Source organism: Ciconia boyciana, chromosome 1, assembly GCF_034638445.1.
Source record: "Ciconia boyciana chromosome 1, ASM3463844v1, whole genome shotgun sequence".
NCBI classification, from domain to species: Eukaryota; Metazoa; Chordata; class Aves; order Ciconiiformes; family Ciconiidae; genus Ciconia; species Ciconia boyciana.
In genome coordinates, this window is record NC_132934.1 from 73,998,953 (window position 1) to 74,017,729 (window position 18,777).

An 18,777-nucleotide genomic window follows, 5' to 3' on the forward strand; every position below is an offset into this window, starting at 1 on the left:
TGTAGAAAAGAAAGTTACAAGAACTAACTTTAACTTGATAGCAGGATACTGGAAACGGAGGTATTGGAGAGCCAGTCAAGGCCGAGGATGAAGACGGGCAGAAAATCAGGTTAGCAGCATTCAAGGTCCACAATTTCTTGAGAAATTCAGGTGCTGTGCTCTGTTACTGGGATGGGTACTAACCCTTGGGGTTAATTTTTAGGTTTCTGATTGATTAAACCCTGTGGGCTTTGCTTTTGCCCATTCCCCTATCCTCTTGTCCAGAGTATTCATTGGGAAAAAAAGAAAAATCTCTTCAGAAAGGGGAGATCTGTTCACTGTTTTTCCTTTTCTCAGTTCCACGTTTGGGACCTTCAGCTAACTCCAGGCCTGACTCTGTTGGTTTTAACTGTCAGAGCCAAGAGTAGTAAGTAAAATACTGCAGAGTTCAGGGGATTTTAGGGTTTTTTTCCACTGTTTTTCTGAAATTCTGAAGATATTTCATCAGATATTTTTAAACTCACTGCTGTTTGGAAAATTATGGAGTTAGCCATAGAGTCACTGGTGGAGTAATGTGATAAATACCTGGAGAGGACCACTGCATTAGTTGATGTTTGGAAAGTTAAATTTGCAGCTGTAGTCTAGAACATTTTTTAAGCGATTCATTGAATGGTGTTATAAATCACCAGTAATTGCAAAGAATGCACTTAGTTTTTCCCAAACAAATTCATTTTTTAATAATTAAAAATTGAAACTTTTCATAACCTATTGTTGTATTTTAGCCCCAATCGGCAATTAAGCACCACAGAGCTGCTCACTCACCCTCCTGCCCCTGGTGGGATGGGGGAGAGAATCGGAAGAGCAAAAGTAAAAAAACGCATGGCTTGAGATAAGAACAGTTTAATAATTGGGGGGGGGATATAATAAATTGTAATGGAAAGGAAAACAATGAGGGGGGGGATGGGACAAAACCCAGGAAAAAACAAGTGATGCAACTGCTCACTACCCGCTGAGCGACGCCCAGCCAGTTCCCAAGCAGTGATCGCTGTCCCCCAGCCAACTCCCCCCAGTTTATATACTGAGCATGACATCATATGGTATGGAATAGCCCCTTGGCCAGTTTGGATCAACTGTCCTGGCTGTGCCCCCTCCCAGTTTCTTCTGCACCTGGCAGAGCATGGGATGCTGAAAAGTCCTTGACTAGTGTAAGCACTACTTAGCAACAGCTAGAGCATCAGTGTGTTAGCAACGTTATTCTCAAGCTAAATCCAAACCACAGCACTATACCAGCTACTAGGAAGAAAACTAACTCTATCCCAGCCGAAACCGGGAGACCCATAAACTGCATTAATTTTTGTCTTCTGAGAGCCTATAGTGCAGGATTCCATTCTTATTTTATACACAGAAGATAGAGGATGTGCATTGTCTTTCCTGAACTTTCACAAGCAATGTATCAAAGAGCTGCAGTACTCTTGCACAGCCTATGGGATTTCTGCAGAAACATTGAGAAAGCATTGCTCCTTCCTCTCAGTAAATCAAAATAATTTAAAAAAAAAAAAAAAGCTGGGTAAATGTCACGTGGCTAGTATGTGTTTCTGCATTTCTAGGCACTGAAGTATTGTATTTGAGTAATATGGGAAGGCTCTTCTGGCGCAGGAGAAAGCGTTTAAAAATAGTTCACACCCCATATAAAAATTCCTAGTTCATTGTTGCAAAGATCATGTACAAAATGTCGGTGCTTTTTTTTAATTCCTCTAAGAATGCTAGTCAAATATATTTCCAAATTTTGATATAAATGAAGTCAGTTATACCTTCTACTGAGATATTGGCAACAGAGAAGAATAGTCCGTGACTAGTCATCTTCTTTCAGCAGTAATTTTGGGATGATTAGAATGGTGGTGGTTTTTTTTTTTCTTTTCCCTCCACTAACCAGAGAATATGGTTGACTTCTAAAGTGAATCTGAATCTGTTGTAGGAGTGGGTGATTACAAACATGCTTCAAGTGAATACAGGAGAAGTGTCAGAGTAGTAATTGCAGCAGCTGTTGGGAGTTGGCCTCTGCCATCTTGCTAGATCCCTACTTTGTGCTGTATCTGAGGGAGGAATGAATACTTGCTTCCCATGACTGCATATTTATCTTATTGGCAGCTGGTAATTCCTTTGGAGTCCTGCCTCCAAGTGTTTTCCTTCCAGAATACAGATTGTTTCTGCTCCTCTAAAGTAAAGAGTACTAGAGAAAAGGGCAGAGTGCAATTGTTATATTGCCTTCAGTCAGCAGATTCATTGCAAATACAATTTGCAATTCCATTTTTCATTGTAAACGAATATTGAGAATGTCTGCAGTAAATGAATTGTAGCAGGTTACTTAGTAGTTTTAATTCTGGGTGGTTAAAATGCTCATAGCAAAAGTTTAAAGTGGCAGGTGACATTGTAGAACTACAGATTTAACACCATGTGGTCTGCAACCTTGCTGAAAGATGAGCCCTTACAGCAGTTAGGGAAGTTGAATGTTGCTGTAACAAATCTCTTTACTCTGAGCTGTTTTGAAATTTTTTTGCAGTAACTAAATGGAAGTTTGGAAATATGCAGAATGATACTCCTGAGCTCTTCAAGCAACAGTAAATGATCAGCTAGATCTACTACATTGCAGTCAAAAGTGCAACTAAAACACTTAGGTAGATCTGGCTAACAGTAGCAGTGAATGTTATGATAGTGTAGGTGGAGTTTTTTGTTTGTTTCAGGCTAGACTATACAAAACTACTGGGATCTTTTATGTATATATATATATGCACACAGATGCAAACTGGGCTGCCAGCTTGTCTATAGTATTATGGCTGTTTTCACTAGCTGTTTTTATGTATCCTGTATGTTTCTAAAATCCCTGTGACCAGAGGCAGCAGTAACGTAAGGGTGAGTGCATGGATAAATGCAAAGATTTTTGCAGCTGTGTTGCTGTTCCTGTTACTTCTCTTCTATTCAGTCTGCATGAAAGTCAAGGCCTTAGAGGCTTAATTTTAAAAGTAGAATGTATTTCTATGTATGGTCTTCAAGATACCTCAGAAGCTATTGTCAAATGGTAGCTTTAATCATAGCTTGACATTTCTAGCCCAGTTTCTCAGAGAAACAAATCTTTCATCCTACTCTTGCTTTCCCAATATTTCTTGAACAACCTTTACAGACAGGCAGAATGCAAAGATATTTAGTATCTACTAATTTTGTGAAAACTGGCTGGAGACCCGAGCTGGTGTTTAATAGCTGTCCAGTGCATGTGCAACTTGAAAGGAGCCTACAGCATTAATCTGAGTTGTGTTCAGTCCAGAAGTTGTGGGAAGTGGGACTGCTATGTGAGATAATGGGAGGTGGAATGTGAGGTCTCAGGAGGATGGAAAGGACCAGGGTACTTAAGTTACTGTGGTAAACTTAATGGGTTAAAAGTTGCAAGTGGAAAACAAAGTTTCATTATCTGTTCACAAAACAATCCTTTTCTCCATACTAGCAGTAAATCAAAAGGGATGTCTTTGCCGTATGTGTATATGCATGCATGCTTTTTTTGTTGCATTCAATTTCAGTATATAGTTCAAATATGTATTTTTTGATAAGCAGCTTCCAAAGATTTCTGTCTGTTATTGAAGTAATTGATGTCCTCAAGACTTACTGTATTTGTACACTCAGGAAAGTTTTTTAGGTGGTCATAAAATAGGCTGAGTTTTTCTATAAATTTAAAATGTCTGTAGATTGGATGTTCTAAGTAAGTTTTTTCACAATTCTTATGCATCACTTTTTCCTGGTACTATGTTTTGTTACGTGCCTAAATTTGTTTCTTTTTCAGAGATTGGAATGGGACTAACAGGCTTTGGAGTGTTTTTCCTTTTCTTTGGAATGATACTCTTCTTTGACAAAGCTCTTTTGGCTATTGGAAATGTAAGTGCCTGCTGTTTAGTCTTAGATTCTGCACTGCTTAGAATTAATTGTATGATATATTAAAAATAAACTAAATATAGAACAATGTTATCAATTTGAAACTGGATCACAAAAAATGCTGTGGCAGTTTGGTATAAAGGAAGAGTTATGCTCAGTGATGAGTGAATAATTTTTCCTGATTAAAGTTAGAGCAGCTCACATCAGTCTAAATATCGTACCTCCAGGTCAGGCCTGCGGTATGTTGGTCAGACAAGAAGCAGCTTGTTCAACAGTTGTTATGCTGCTGCAAATAAGATTTTTTTTTTTTTGATTGGCTGTCATTACTAACACTTTCTTTTTTGTGATCTTGTAAGATAACTGTCAAATTTAAGTATCTATTTGGATAAGAATAGTGAAGTGTTCTGTACATGCTAGCAAATGCAGCTTTGCTGTGCTTTATGAGGAAAGAAAGAAGTATGAATTGCTGGTAGTCTGGGTTTAGAAGAGCCCTCACCCTTCACAGTAGAGAGATTTAACGTCTTCAGTTTTTACCTAATCAAAGTTTTCACTTAAAGCAGGATAGAAAATAAATCCTAGTTCTAGTACACAAGATTCCCAATCCAAAGCAAATATAAAATGACAGGGTGTTTTTCTGAATGCAATAATCTCTGTGCCTCTGCTGTTCTCAGCTTTGCCAGCCAGCCAAGAGCACAGCCTGGTAGAGGTTCGCATCCTCTTTTGCTGATGCCTGGAAGTCTGTGGTCAAAACTAATCTGTTTCATTCTGTGGCAGCAGGGTCAAATACTGAGATTCACTGAAGGAAAATTTTGAAATGTATATTTGAATTTGGGTGTATTAGTTGAAACGTTGTTCTGAACCATCAATAAAGTGTATAGTGGAAGAGTAAAAAATAAAATAATGCTTATTTTTTCTTTTCCTAATGTAAGGTGGAAATATGAGATCCTGTTTAGGGAAAATGATGAAAACATAGGTAGGAAGAGACAATGACAGGCTATATGGTAACCAAAGATAATGCAAGAAAAGGTACTGTATGCTTACAGAAAGTTAAAAAAAAAAAGTGATCAGAAAGGGGAAAAGGTGGCAAGAAAGTGGTTTATTAAATAACATACAAAACTTAGATTTCATCTGTAATCTTGAGTAAAATCCCCTTTTCAGCAAAAATGTTGCCCAGATGTATGCTTACAAGCTGAAATAATTACAGTTCCTGTTGCTAAAGGACACTAAAAGTAGTTCTAACTGGTTGGAACTATTGTGATAGTGTTTAGTCTATGCTGGAACTAGTAAATGGTAGAAAGACTATACACAGTAAAAAAAAAAAAAAAAAAAACAACCAAACCCAGGAGGATAACTGATAATGCTCTTCAGCTGTTTTGCTTTTTTGGCTTTGCACTGTTCAGTAGATCAGTACAAGCAATTGAAGACGTCCATGGTACAGAACAGAGGTGCTTTTGTAACATGTCTGTTCTCAGTTTTTAGGAACCTTTGCTGTCAGTAGTACTAAGCTTCAGCACTGCTTGCGGGTAATCATTGTACTTATGATACAGGACAGATAACTGTTGTCACCAGGTCTTTTGACGTGATCATGTTTGTCAGAGACCACAAAGGTAGACTCTGCTTTTTAAGCAGCTGAGAGAAGAGTTTTGAATGCTAGCTACATATGCTTTAAGATGGACTTTACAAAAGAAAATCACTAGTAAATTCCTTCTCACCGTCTTTTAGTATTAAAAACTTGTGCAAGAAATGCAGTCTAATTTGGTAGAATATTTATATGTGTACATCCTAAACTTAGGAATATAATTAGCTATTTTCTTTCTTTGGTTGGTTTTTGTCTTTTCTAGGTTTTATTTGTGGCTGGCTTGTCGTTTGTTATTGGTTTAGAAAGAACATTTAGATTCTTCTTTCAAAAACACAAAATGAAAGCAACGGGCTTTTTCCTGGGTGGTGTGCTCATAGTTCTCATTGGTTGGCCTTTAATAGGAATGATCCTTGAAATTTATGGGTTCTTCCTATTATTCAGGTAAGACTTGTTTCAAAATACCTTTCTGTATTGGTGTATCTAGGAATAAATGTATTCATTTAGTGTTGCTGCATTACAGCTGACAAAGCGGCATCCTTTAAATGTTCACTTTTGATAGATTTTATATCAAGTTGTTGATTTACATTTGCAAGAGGTGGAAAGTTGGTAAGTATTTTTCGAAGACTTAAATCTGCTAATGTTTGAGGCATATACCAAACTGACTTTGGTAATGTTGTTTATGTCTAACCAAAGAATTGTAAAGCTTCAAAATATCTGGGAGTCCAAATTGTTAGCAGTGCAAAGTTTAAATATTTCCTCATAAAAAAGGCAACTTAGATACTTAGTATTTTTTTGGTGAGGAGTTTGTTCTTTTGTTTAACAAATGGGGCAAAATACTTGGTTACAAACATCCTAAGTTTGTAACCTTACCATTTCATTAGTATGGTAGCCCAGTGAACAGATGTTTTCTCTCATGTTTCATTACACTTGTGCCCTAGTATAGTCAGAACTGCTGGTTTTGGTTAGCATTATCTGGACTGAGTTAAGAAAAGATGACAATTCTTAGTTTTTGAACAGCGATCCTGATACATGTTATAGCTTTCACAATGCATCATTTAACTTCATAAATGCAATTGTAATGGTGAAAGAATTTGACTTGTTACAAACTTTATATCTATATTTTATCTTTATTTCCACGGTTGAAGTTTCATACTTCAGTATAAAACAAAGTACAAAATATGCTAATAAATAAGGAGGGAGGCTTTTAGTTGTTCCTGGACTTCTCTTCAGATGAAGACACTTCCATTAATGCTTATTAATCTAATAACAGACCCCTAAAATATTTTCAAAGTGTTCAGCTGCTGGCTAAATAATACAGTTCCTGTTAATCAAAATCAACCACTCTTCTCATGGTGCTCTTTTTTCCACCCAGTTAAATTGTATGTTAATCTTGTATTTAGTTTAGATAAAATGTTTACATATTTTAGAAGAAAATCTTAACTTGGCTTTTAATATATGCTTCTTATTGTTCTACTCTGTATTACTCTGAACTCTGTCACTGCAAGTGTTTTGAAAATCACAGTATTTTACTGAATACTTTGTCCTTTCTTGCATGTAGCACTTGGATTTAATCAGCATTCTTTTCTTAGGCCCAAAGAATACCAGGTCAACTTATGCACCTTTGGATTTGTTAGGGCAGTATGTTGTGAGGATGGGCATTTCTGTGTGTCCTAATGGTTCTAGTCATGTGGGTTACTAGGATTTATATATGGAAAACCTTTATCAAGAGCAATTTAGCAGTTCTAGTAATTTTACTTCAACTCAGACTAAGATAGTACAAAGGTAAACCACTGTATTGTACTTTTTTCAGTCTTTTGATTTTTAGACCACTAAACCAGTTCCACTAGGTGTTCAGATCCCTCTAGAATCTTTACTCGTAGGTTGTTGTCTTGCATATCTAGACTACTTTTACACAGTCACCTTTCATATGCCCTGTAGCAGTAATTGCAAAGCCCCTGTTGTCCACAAAGCAACGGTTAGGTACCGGTGACCAAGAACACTTAAAAAAAAAAAAAGACAGGATTGCAAAGATGATACTTATCTTTTTTTTAAAGATGCATCTGACTAAAGTGAGACAGACATGCAATTATTATTTTACTCTGGTTTAAATCTAGGATGTCTTTCCATTAACATGCTGCCACAAGTTTCCCATCAGAGGTTTAGTCTTTTGCCATACTTTCACATGCTCAGATTGCATTCACTGGAGAGGACTATTGTGGGACGGTATCTCTTGTTGTACTCTAAGCTGCTTTTGGAGCCTTGTTCAGATTGCAGGCATCCAGAGTTATGGCTAAGAACATTATCCTGCGTATACTGACTGTTAGTTATTCTTGGCTACACCAATTGTTTTAATCTGTTAGAAGTGGTTTGCGTGCCTTGCATCACAATTTACTGGACCACTGAAATGATCCGGTCTTTAAAAAAAGAAAATCTCCAGGAAAAATTTGCTGGTATTGATATTATCCAGCAAATAGTTTTTACCAGTGTAGTGAAGAGGATGATGACTTGTGAAACTTCACTGTTTCACTGTGGCTGAGGTTTCATTACACGTTAATCCTTATTCTATGCAGGGAATGTGTAGCTCAACAAGAGACAACTCGGAATGCCACCACCAGCTGAATTGCTGCAGTTGACTGCAAACAGCTGGCATACTGCCATTTAAAATTTGTTTTTCTGTTGCAGAGATGAAGTGGACAGTGCAGGGGGCTACACCATAGCAGCTATGCTAGGCAACATCCCCTGGCTCATGATTCAAATACCGGACTTCACATGAATTTGTCAAATAAGTGAACACACAACTCTGTCATGCTTAATTTTCTTTAGTTAATGTAAAAAGTACCATATATGGTTTCAAAGGGGATTACTCAGAATTAACTTCAGTTGTTTTTACATCGGGTGTTGCAAGAATGTATTTCCTATAATGTAAAAAGAAATTATCTCAAAATGCATATGGTAATTTTGAGGAATTAGTTGGGAGCATCAGTTCTGTTGACTAAGTTGGGTATTCTTTCTTTAGTTATTTTTTGAAGAGCTGACTGAGGGTTGCCAGCTATGAAGAAAATTAAGTCCATGTAAAAATAAGGTGCTTCTTTCCTGGTTTTCTCCTTTCTCTGTGGAATGTATGTTGATATATTTGGTAAAATTAATGTGCTGCTAACAAACAAGATTTTATGTAATCTTGGTTTAAAAAATACCTCCTATTTCTTCATTCTATAGCAATAGGAGAATAGTTTAATTATAAAAACTAATACAATCCTCTGATATCTTACCTAAAGGGGGTTCTTTCCTGTGGTGGTTGGCTTTATTAGAAGAGTTCCAGTTCTTGGCTATCTCTTGAATTTACCTGGTATAAGCTCGGTAAGTGTTTGGTACTTCATGCAAAAATTGAAGCTTGTACTGTTTTTTATTCCATTGTTATAGCAATAGTAGAAATGCATAAGAAAAAGCAAATATAACTTTAGAACAGTGACTTTGAGTGTATTCCTGTATAGTTCTTGCACCATACAGATCACCTTCATTCCCAGTGAGAAACTTCTAGATGTAAAAGGAACAAAAGGACACCTTTGCAGAAGCTGCCCCTGCTTACAGGTTGTGAAGTGGAAAGAGCCTTGGGTTGTGACTTGGAATGCTGGGGTTCTGCTTCCTGCTTCACTGTTGGCCCTAGGTGACTAGATAGGTGAATCGTGCCACTGTTCTGTGCCTCTTCTCCTGTCTGTACAATGAGGACGACACTGTTCTTCTTTGGGTAGTAGTTGGATATATTTATGAAAAGCGGCCTGTAAAAGCAAACAAGCTTAACTCAGTGTTAAGTTGCAGCTTGTATGGTGAATCCAGAAACTTTCATGATGCATAATCATTCATCAAATATATTTATTAAGGACCACTGCAGCAGACTACATCTTGCTATTTACTAAGATTTGTATTTTTTCAAATGCAGTTTTCCATTTACTTAACCAAATAGCCAGGGATTTGAAGACAATTACAGGTGCCAGAAAGATGGTAATCTAGGGTGTTTCAGTCAACTACTTTTACTGTGCTAATTTCTGTATGTATTTTAACACAAACATTTCTAACCCTAGTTTTGAAAGCAATAGTTTTAATAGCTACTATTAAAAAATTACTAGGGGTTATAATTTAGATGTATACAGTCTGTTTTTTAAAAAATGGTGTTTGAGATCATCTGTTCCAATCTTACAGTTAGGCCAAGTTCTGGCTCATAATTCATGATCAATTGAATGCTTCATTTGTCAATTGATCTTACTTAGTCATATTTAATTTGATCATAATGGGGTTAAATCTTGTTTTAAAAAGATAATTGTTAATGTTTTATTCAAAGCCTACGTAGGCTCAGAAGAGAATCCACAGTAATGGTCAGTTGAAATATCTTACTTGGTCTACTAATGCATGTGTGGCTGATACTGTATTGTTTTGTTTTAATCATTAAGCTAGCAGTGTTAGCTGCATTCTTCTATTTCCTTTTTCATTCTGTTGCATCTTCATGTTGCACTGTTAATGTCTATATGAGAAAAACATGTCATGCAGAAACACTGTTGCAATGTAAGATTTTTAATTTTCACAAACTTAAATCATGAGACCTTGGTGAGTACTATTTGACTCTCATTTTCAGTCGCATACTAACTGTGCAAGTAGCCAGTAATATTTGAGAGTAACTTCACTGTACATAAATGCCATGCAGCTTAAAACCTTTTTGTCTCCTTTTCTGCAGCTTGTAGATAAAGTTGGAGAAAGCAACAACATGGTATAATGACAAGAGGGCAGAAGACTGATTCTAAACTTACTGTATTATTTATAAATCCTTTTGAAGAATACTCAGCACAAAGATTAAGTTGTGTACAAAGGAAAAGCTTGTTACATTCTTTACATAACAGTTTAATTTAAAACGTATAGTCAACAGTATACATTAGAAAAGAAGCTCGGCAAGTACGCTTCTAGGAAAGTAACTCCAGAGTTCAGGAAGTAAAATGAAGAGGTGAAAGTCATGGAATAACCCACGTTACAACTGTTCAAGACTACTTTTGTTGTTTTTGGAAAACATGCTAGAGGCAATGAACCCTTGTGGAATTAATGGAGCCTGTACTTTACCTCCTTATTTTGAAGGTACAGTAGAGCAAACAGGCCTGCATTTTTAGGGATGACCCAAACTTATCCAACCCTCTGCTTGCTATCTTCAGAGTGCAAAAAAACAAACAGAAAGCCTCTTGTGTAACGAGAGATGCATCTTTGCATGAAGGTTAAGATGACTATTCATCTTTAAGTGTATTATGACAAAAAAAGGCAAACCCTACATGGTTCTGTTGTAAACATTTTTGTAAATATGTGGCTGAAATAAAACATTGTTATCTTAATGTTTCAAAGCCAAATCTAAGTTGATTGTATTTGCCTTCCATTTTGGAATATGCAAAAGGTCAATCTTTAATAACTTCAGTCTTAAATGTGGTTCTGAACATGCAGAGCTCAACAGGGAACTCTGGAAACTGACTTGTGCTCCTTCCAGTTTGTTCTCCTTGAGTCATGTTACACATGCATCTGGATGAGAATGTAGCCCCTTGTCACTAACATGAAAACTTAGTGAAATACGCTTAGTTCACAGAAAAATGCATTTGGTTAAGGTGCTGACATGAACCCTGTGAAATGTATCTTACCAAAATTTGAACCTTTGTTTTTAAATAGTTTGAAGCTAAGGTTTCTTTGTTTACTCTGGAACTACAAATTGACTTTTATTTTTTACAGTAATAAAATGAAAACTTAAAATTCTGTGTACGTGAGTCTCTGGGGAGAAAATTGAGCTAATGGGACTGACTAAAGATCAAGTGCCAATCTCCATATGTTTTGTAACTTGTTGCTTGGGTCATCTTCAAATAACTTAAAACTTCTATCAGTCACAGCAACAACTTTGCTGTTACAGAGATTCTTAGCTAACCTGGAATAAATGTCCCCTACTAATGCAAGGGTCACATTTCTGCTTCTATTGGAATGTTAAACATTGTGCACTTTCAATAGATTTAGTTACGTAGTATCCTCGCCTAACAAAACGTGATCATTAAGTAAATTGTATTTGTGGAGGCTTTGGGGCTTTCTGTTTTTCTTTTCCCTTAAATGTAATCCTAAAAAAATTACTGAAATGCAATGTTAGTATTTCAAGTAGCTATGTAGTCTTAAAGGTCTAATGACTGTTTAGTGGGTTTTTTCTCTTTATTATGCAGTTAAAATTGGTATTTTCCAAAATAACTTTTAAGTTAAGAAGACTGCTCATATACCAACCCTTTTGGAAGTTACTACAAAGTTCATTTGTACAAGATGTTTTATTTTCATTACAACTGTATAAATAGCCACAATCTGCTATTCCCAATGTTTAATTTGCTTCCTTCTCAAACAGGCACAAAATCATTCAATGAAAAAATGCCATTATATTTACAATGAATAGCATCTGAAAAATCAGTGGTTTTATTTTATAAATGACAAAAAATGGGTGTATTTGCCTGCTGGCATGTGTGCTGTAGTTTACAGATGGGACTAAATATGACTTGTGGCTTCTACCTCAAGAGATGAACCAATTTTAACTGCTCCCGTAGATCTGTTGTGTGTTACAATGCCTAGAGAATAACACTACAGCAGTTTAGCAGACTCATCTTGTTTGCTTTGGTAGAGCGCTAGTCTGTACTCTGGGAATCAAGTACTGTTTAAAGCAGACAGTGTTCATCATTTACATTAGAAGTCAGCTACCTGAAGATTTTTGTTCTTGTCTTTTGAAAAGTAATGTGATGGGAAAGGTGGATTGCACCACATGACTATGGAGCTCTGCCTTGAAAGCAAATTGCTCGGTAAGCTGAAGTACCTTCATCAAGAAATCTGATTATATCTTTTGGAGGTGATGAAGGTGTTGCTGTGTATGACCTTTTAGCCCTCGGAAATGCCGGGATGTAGGCAGTTCATCTCACTTTTATTTAATTCATTGTTTTAAATCAAAAGTCATTTTTTGTCAGATATGAACTGTTGTGAAAAGTGTCTGAGGGAACAAAATTGTATGTTGAATTTAGCATAGTCTTTATCCCTCAAGGTAATGTTGTCTTTGAGACAGTTTTCCCAAGATAAATGTGGGTGGCAGCAAAGGTCAAAACGGCTTAGCCTTAAAGTGTTTCTGTCGTAAAAATATCTTTAACGGAAACATGCTTGGAACATTTCCCCTTTTAAATGTAATTTATAACTGCTGCTTTAAAAATCGTAAGGATGGATCTTATTCTGAGCAAATGAATACTGTAAATATCCTTGTCATACCTTGAATAAATGGGTACCTTTTTCTATAACTTGTGTTTGTGTCTCTTTATGTGCATATTTTAAAGTGTTTTGACAAGTTTTCCTTTCCAAAGGTTAGGGAGTGCATGCTGTTACTGCTTGGCTATCTTGCACTGTTGTGACTTTTGTAGTAAATAATGTCTTTGATTAATCTTAAATGGAAGGGTTTCCTCTTTTTCTTACAATAAACCTTTTACATAAACATCCCCCTGGTTATTCAGGTTCCAGTTTCAAACACATCACAACAAAATGTGGAAATTACAGTTACGTGGGAAATAGTTTCTTTGTTAAACTACCTCCTTTCCTTTCTGAGGAAATAACTGTGAAACTTTAGACATGTGCCCTTTTTCTCCTAGAACTTAGAGCAGGTTCTAGTCCCTGTGCTTTCAGTTTAGGTCAAGGATATGAGCATGGGTTCTCTATATCCTAGAGAGCAGCCTGATAAACAGGTTTACTGTTTTGTAGTGCGCTGCAAGCTTGCAGCCCACTCTTGAGGATTTTCACAGAGGGAGGAGAACAGCAAAGCAGGGATTTTAATTGGTTGTTGAGCTGTTGTGTTGGTGCTATGTGCTAGTTAATGCCCTAAAAACTTATTTTGACTGAAGTTCCAGCCTCTCAACTAGCTTTTACCGAAGTTGGTTCTATCCTAACAATTCCAAAGAATTATCACTTCCTAATTTAAAAGGAAAAAATCCTAGCTACATCTAGTTATATTTGGTAAACTGCGAGAGGTATAATGTTAATCTGTATGTAGCTCATGGCTAGTTACTTTCAGTGAACGGTTGCCATTTATTAACCAGGAACACTTTGACTTTGTTATTGCTCACAATATGGTACTGCTGTAGTTTAGAGTCTGTGTCAAAAACATTGTAAAGAAAGGTATCTTGTCTCTGCAGTAGATGTCAAAGGCAAGGTTTTATTGCATTACTTTAAAATTGTTTCCTTGCCAGATTTCAAGGTACAGACTCATCAAAAGTTGTTGCTTTTCTAGTTCACTTGATTATCAGGCTGGAAAGTAGAGTCCACGTCCCTAAACCAGATGTAGTATGTATGCCTCCCTGCTGTCTCTTCAGATGTCACTGCCAGCCCTTGGACTCCTGTCTGTATGTCCTGGCTTGCCTTGGCTGTCACTTCCACCCTTCACATTGCCGTTACCAGCTATGACAGCACTAGCGTGCCATTACCAGACTAAGTCACCCAGCAGAATTTAGCCTTTGTGGCCCGTTTGTTCTAAGCTTTACCCCTCTAGTATTGGGCATGGCATATTAAAGCATCTTTTAGAAGACTTGGATCTCATGCTCAGTCCAACAAAGAGATTCTGCAGCTGCTGTAGTCCCTCGCCAAGCCTAATTTCAGCACAATTATTATATGCTAAAGCATCCTCCTCAAATATGTAACAATTTACAGAAAAATTACAGGACTGATGGGGAGTAATTTGGTGTAGAATTCATTATCTCAAACTAAGTGTTACGACTGATAATTTGGGATATTGCTTAAGATCAAGTTACAGAAATGCATTTATGTGTTTTTTACGAGTCATTAACATGTCTAGTTTACGTGCTGAAGTAGTGCATATCTGGAGGTATACTTGCTGAAAAGCATGTGTATTCCTGTATACTTTCTAGCACATACCATTTTTCATTGAAAGTAGTAGTACCACTTGGTGGGGAATGTAATGGATCTCCTATAAAAATATAGAGGTTTGAAGTATCTTATTGCATATGATGCTGAAAGCTCATAAAAGCGTTGGGTTCCTAGCTGACTTACCACGTACAGGACTTTTTCTACTGAAAGGGCAACAGTGTTTAACCTGCTGTTTGGTACAGGGGTATAGATCTCGTTAAGATCCGAGATGTTTATAACCGAGAACTGGCCTCCTGCACCGCTGCGTTGGCAGCGGAGCTGACCACGGGCAAAACGCAGGTGACCCACAACCTCTTTATTTTCCTTTTTTCGGTGCCTGGCTCTGAACTTCGGTTCGGGTCCGAACCGGCCCATCTGCGATCAGGTGCGGCGGCGGTCACCCCGCGGGCCGAGGCCCCCGCGGGGCGCGGGGCTGCCCGCGGCCGCCAGGGGGAGCCACGAGGAAGGGAAACGCGCGGGGGCCGCCGGGGAGGCGGCGGAGCCCCGCCGGGGTGGCGGGGAGGGCCCGGGGGCTGCGCGGGATTCGGCGGCTCCTTGTGAGCACCAGCAGGGAGCCCATGCTGCCCAGGGTCCCCGAGGCAGCGAGCGGGGTTATACCTGTAAAGCCGGGGACTGGAGATCAGGTGGCGATATCTCATGAGGGCAAAAGATACTTCTTATTGTCTTGTTTTCAAATCAGCCACGCAACGAGCCAACAGTTTGGAGTCCTACAGCCGGTAAGTGGGACCCGAAAAATGTCTTGAAAATATCGGGCCGGTTTGTTCTGTACTTCTAGAGTCTTTTTAAGCTTGATTTGGTTTAGACTGGGGAACCGCAGTGTGGCTTTAAAACACGAAGCAGATGTTGAGCTTTTTATAGAGAGCTTTTCATGCCGAAACGCTGCACGTTGGCCCCTCTCTCGGCTGGCAGGATTTGAAGCAGTCGGGTTGTAGTTTGGAGACTGGGAAGGCAGGCTTTCCACTTGCCGCAGCCCAGCTGCCTCGCTGCCTCCTTTTCTCCAGGGACTCAAAAGCTCTTCCAGTAACAGAGAAATCAAGACGTCACATTGATTTCTACAATTTAATTCTACTGCTTTGAAATAAAAGGCATTTTTGGCCCAAAATGTTTTACACCACCCCAAAAAATCACATTAGGTCAGTCTTTAAATATTGATTTAGTTTTCATATTGAAACCAAGCAGTTCAGCAGCAAGTCTTTCAGGTGGCCTGGCTGAGTGGCTTTTATCATTAACCATCTAACTTAGCGTGTCCAGAGAAGGGCAACGAAGCTGGTGAAGGGTCTAGAGCAGAAGTCTTATGAGGAGCAGCTGAGGGAACTGGGGTTGTTTAGCCTGGAGAAAAGGAGGCTCAGGGGAGACCTTATCGCTCTCTACAACTACCTGAAAGGAGGTTGTAGAGAGGTGGGGGTCGGTCTCTTCTCCCAAGTAACAAGTGATAGGACAAGAGGAAATGGCCTCAAGTTGCGCCAGGGGAGGTTTAGATTGGATATTAGGAAAAATTTCTTCACCGAAAGGGTTGTCAAGCATTGGAACAGGCTGCCCAGGGAAGTGGTTGAGTCCCCATCCCTGGAGGTATTTAAAAGACGTGTAGATGTGGCGCTTAGGGACATGGTTTAGTGGTGGACTTGGCAGTGCTAGGTTAATGGTTGGACTCAATGATCTTAAAAGGTCTTTTCCAAACTAAACGATTCTATGATTCTCTGATTCTATGAACTTATGTGGAGAATTATCCTCAACTTGCTCACCCCCCCCCCCGAAAAAAACACAACAGCACAAAATATCAAGTGTTGCCCCTCTCTTGCTTTTCTGCCAGTTTTTAAGCAGGCCTGAGTGGGGGAGAAAGGAGCAACTTAGCGGTTATGAAATCTTGGGAATTACCTTGGATGGGGAAAATGGGCTGGTGAGGAATCATGGCGCTTCCTTTAAAAGGTAAAGGAGTGGGTTGATTTTGATGAGAACTCAGGATCCGCGTAGCCCCGGGTGCTAAAGCCTCAGATGGAGCCAGCTGAGGAGGGCTCTGCTGCTGACTCAGCCTCTGAGGTGCTGCTGCCACCTGCAGCATCTCCCTAAGCCCCATTTCCCACCTCTGGTGCACCTAAGCTCATTTTAAATGCCTTTTGAAGGCTTCGCTTCAGAAGCATGATTGACACTTTACCTTCTGAGACACAGAGGAAGCTAGCCCCATTCCGGCAGGGCTGTGGGGTGGGCAGCGCTGAGGCAAGGCAGGTGCAGTGGCCTGGAACCTTCTGGAAGAGGCCCTGCCCCACCGCCGCTGAGGAGGCTGTGAGGAGGCAGAGGAGAGGAGCTAGAAAACAGAAGTCTGGAAGAAATAGTGAAAATAAGCTCTGTTCTTGGTTAATTCCCAGAGCGTAATGTTTTTCTTGCCTCTCAGGGCAGAAATAAGTGACACATTCACAAAGTGCTTGTTCAGGAAGAATGCATAAAATGCTGTTTCTCTGAGTGGGTGGGAATGAAAGGGCAAGAGACGTGTTTATTTGGTTCCAATTACCCTCACACATGCAGGCCTTTTCCTTTCAGCCTTTTTCTTAGTGTTTTCCTGGTTGTCAGGTGTTCTGTGGCTGCTTTCCCCTTTATCTTCTCTCACGACTCTTGTTTTTTAATGTTTCTTTCTGAGAGTATAATTATGCAGTCTATTACTTTGTGAGGATGCCAGCTTAGACGCTTCCCACCCTTCAGCATCTATAACAATTACTTTCTACTCCCATACTTTTTATCTGGGTTTTTTAAACCCAGATCACTCTATTAATCCATTTTACAGCAGAGCCCGCACACAGCGGAGTTGGCATGTCCAAGGAGGTGGAAAAATGGCATGAGGATGGAAATGAGCACCAGAAGGAGGTACTGCCACAAAAAGATCTTGCTTCTCTGGAAAATAACGTCCACTGAAACCTTGCATCTCACTCAAGCCCGTCTGTGAGGTGACATGTGCCTGTGACTACGAGAGAGGCCACTGTGCCTTTACCTTTCTGTTTCCACAAAGAATCCTAACTGTTTCTTCTTCTCCTTTTCCAAAATGAAGACTAGTAATTGCAGCCATCACTTTCTGTGTAGAAAGCTTATTATTTCAGCTTCTCCAGTCATTCTGTTGTAGCCCAAAATGACAAGACTCTAAATGACGTGTCCTCTGAAATAAAAATAATTTTTAAAATTATCTTACCTTAATATTTTGTACATATATGAACACACAGATACATATAATATTTACGTAACACATTTTTCTTTTTTTTGTTAGGAAATTTCTACAACACCAACACAATTCTCACCCAAAGGTTTCTCTTTCCCTTACTTACTTCAGGACTTTAACAACTTTCCACAATCGTATTCCCAGTTCTGCAAGGCAGCTTTATGGAAATTATGTCCTGCAGTTACCTTCTTAATTGTTCTGAAGAGTTTTAGTTTTGAGACTTAAATCAGTCACAGGTTTTCCCTGAAGAATATTGTAGATGAAAGTTGATGTTTCCGTATTTTAAATATTTGTGCCAGTGCACTTTCATGCAGTTGCAGAAACTAAGCATGATTGAGTTTTAGTACAAAAGCTAAATAGAAGCAAAGTATTTCAGAAAGATCAAAACATACCATTCTGATACTTTTGAAAAATATTTTATTTTTTGTTTTTTGTTTTTTTTAAATAGCTTTGGAACACATTTCAAAAGGGCTTATATTACAAAAAGCTTTGAAAATTTTAAAAGATCAAAATAAAACTGAAACACAAATTTTGTCAAAATGATACCTTTTGACTGAATCAAAATTGCTTTCCCCACATTTTACTACAGGAATTTTTCATTCCGTTTCAAAAGGAAAAAAATATCAGAATCCCATCTTTCTTTTAAATGGAAAACCTGGTGTCTACCCACCTTCGCTCTATCCTCTTTATGCAGAGCAGCGTTATAAGAGGAAACCTTTGAAAGTGTATCAAGCTGTGGGCTTCTGCCCTTCATTCCTTGTAGAATTATGGAATTATACAAGCTACCTCTTTCAAAATTCCCCATTTGGCTTTATATCATAGAGCCTTTTCATTTTCCCAATGGTAGCTCCTCATATTTCTGTGGCTAAAATGTGAGTTTATTCAGTTCTGGTTTGGGTAACGTGCACGACTGAAACCCTTTCGGTCTTCTGCAAAAATTTCACTCACAAGCCCACAGCAAGCAGAAGGAATGCTGTGCTCTTCTGCATGGCTTCTGTGCAGACCAGCAAAAGGAATGGAACATACTAATCACAGGTTTTTGTGGCCACTCTACAAACATAGTCTGCCTCTAGGGCCCCAGGTATCACAGCTCCTATTCACCTTGTGAATCTCTAGAACTTGTGGAAACACTTTGGACTCA

The 18,777-nt window shown here is 38.6% G+C and overlaps 1 protein-coding gene across 4 annotated transcripts in view; it reads left to right on the forward strand.

Moving 5' to 3' along the window:
* Positions 1–12,795, forward strand: part of GOLT1B (golgi transport 1B) — a 14,300-nt gene extending 1,505 nt beyond the window's left edge. Inside the window, exons 2-6 of one of the 4 annotated variants that reach the window (XR_012044375.1) lie at positions 3,809–3,900; positions 5,739–5,917; positions 8,159–8,558; positions 8,752–8,833; positions 10,203–10,255. Coding sequence is in view for 3 of the 4 variants with exons in the window: in XM_072874649.1 (XP_072730750.1) it covers positions 88–109; positions 3,809–3,900; positions 5,739–5,917; positions 8,752–8,833; positions 10,203–10,241 (414 nt within the window). In the remaining variant the exon portion in view is untranslated. Of the gene's footprint in view, positions 1–41; positions 110–3,808; positions 3,901–5,738; positions 5,918–8,158; positions 8,559–8,751; positions 8,834–10,202 lie in introns of all 4 variants that reach the window. The other 3 variants (XM_072874649.1, XM_072874658.1, XM_072874641.1) reach the window with 3 other exon arrangements.
* Positions 12,796–18,777: the final 5,982 nt, after the last annotated feature.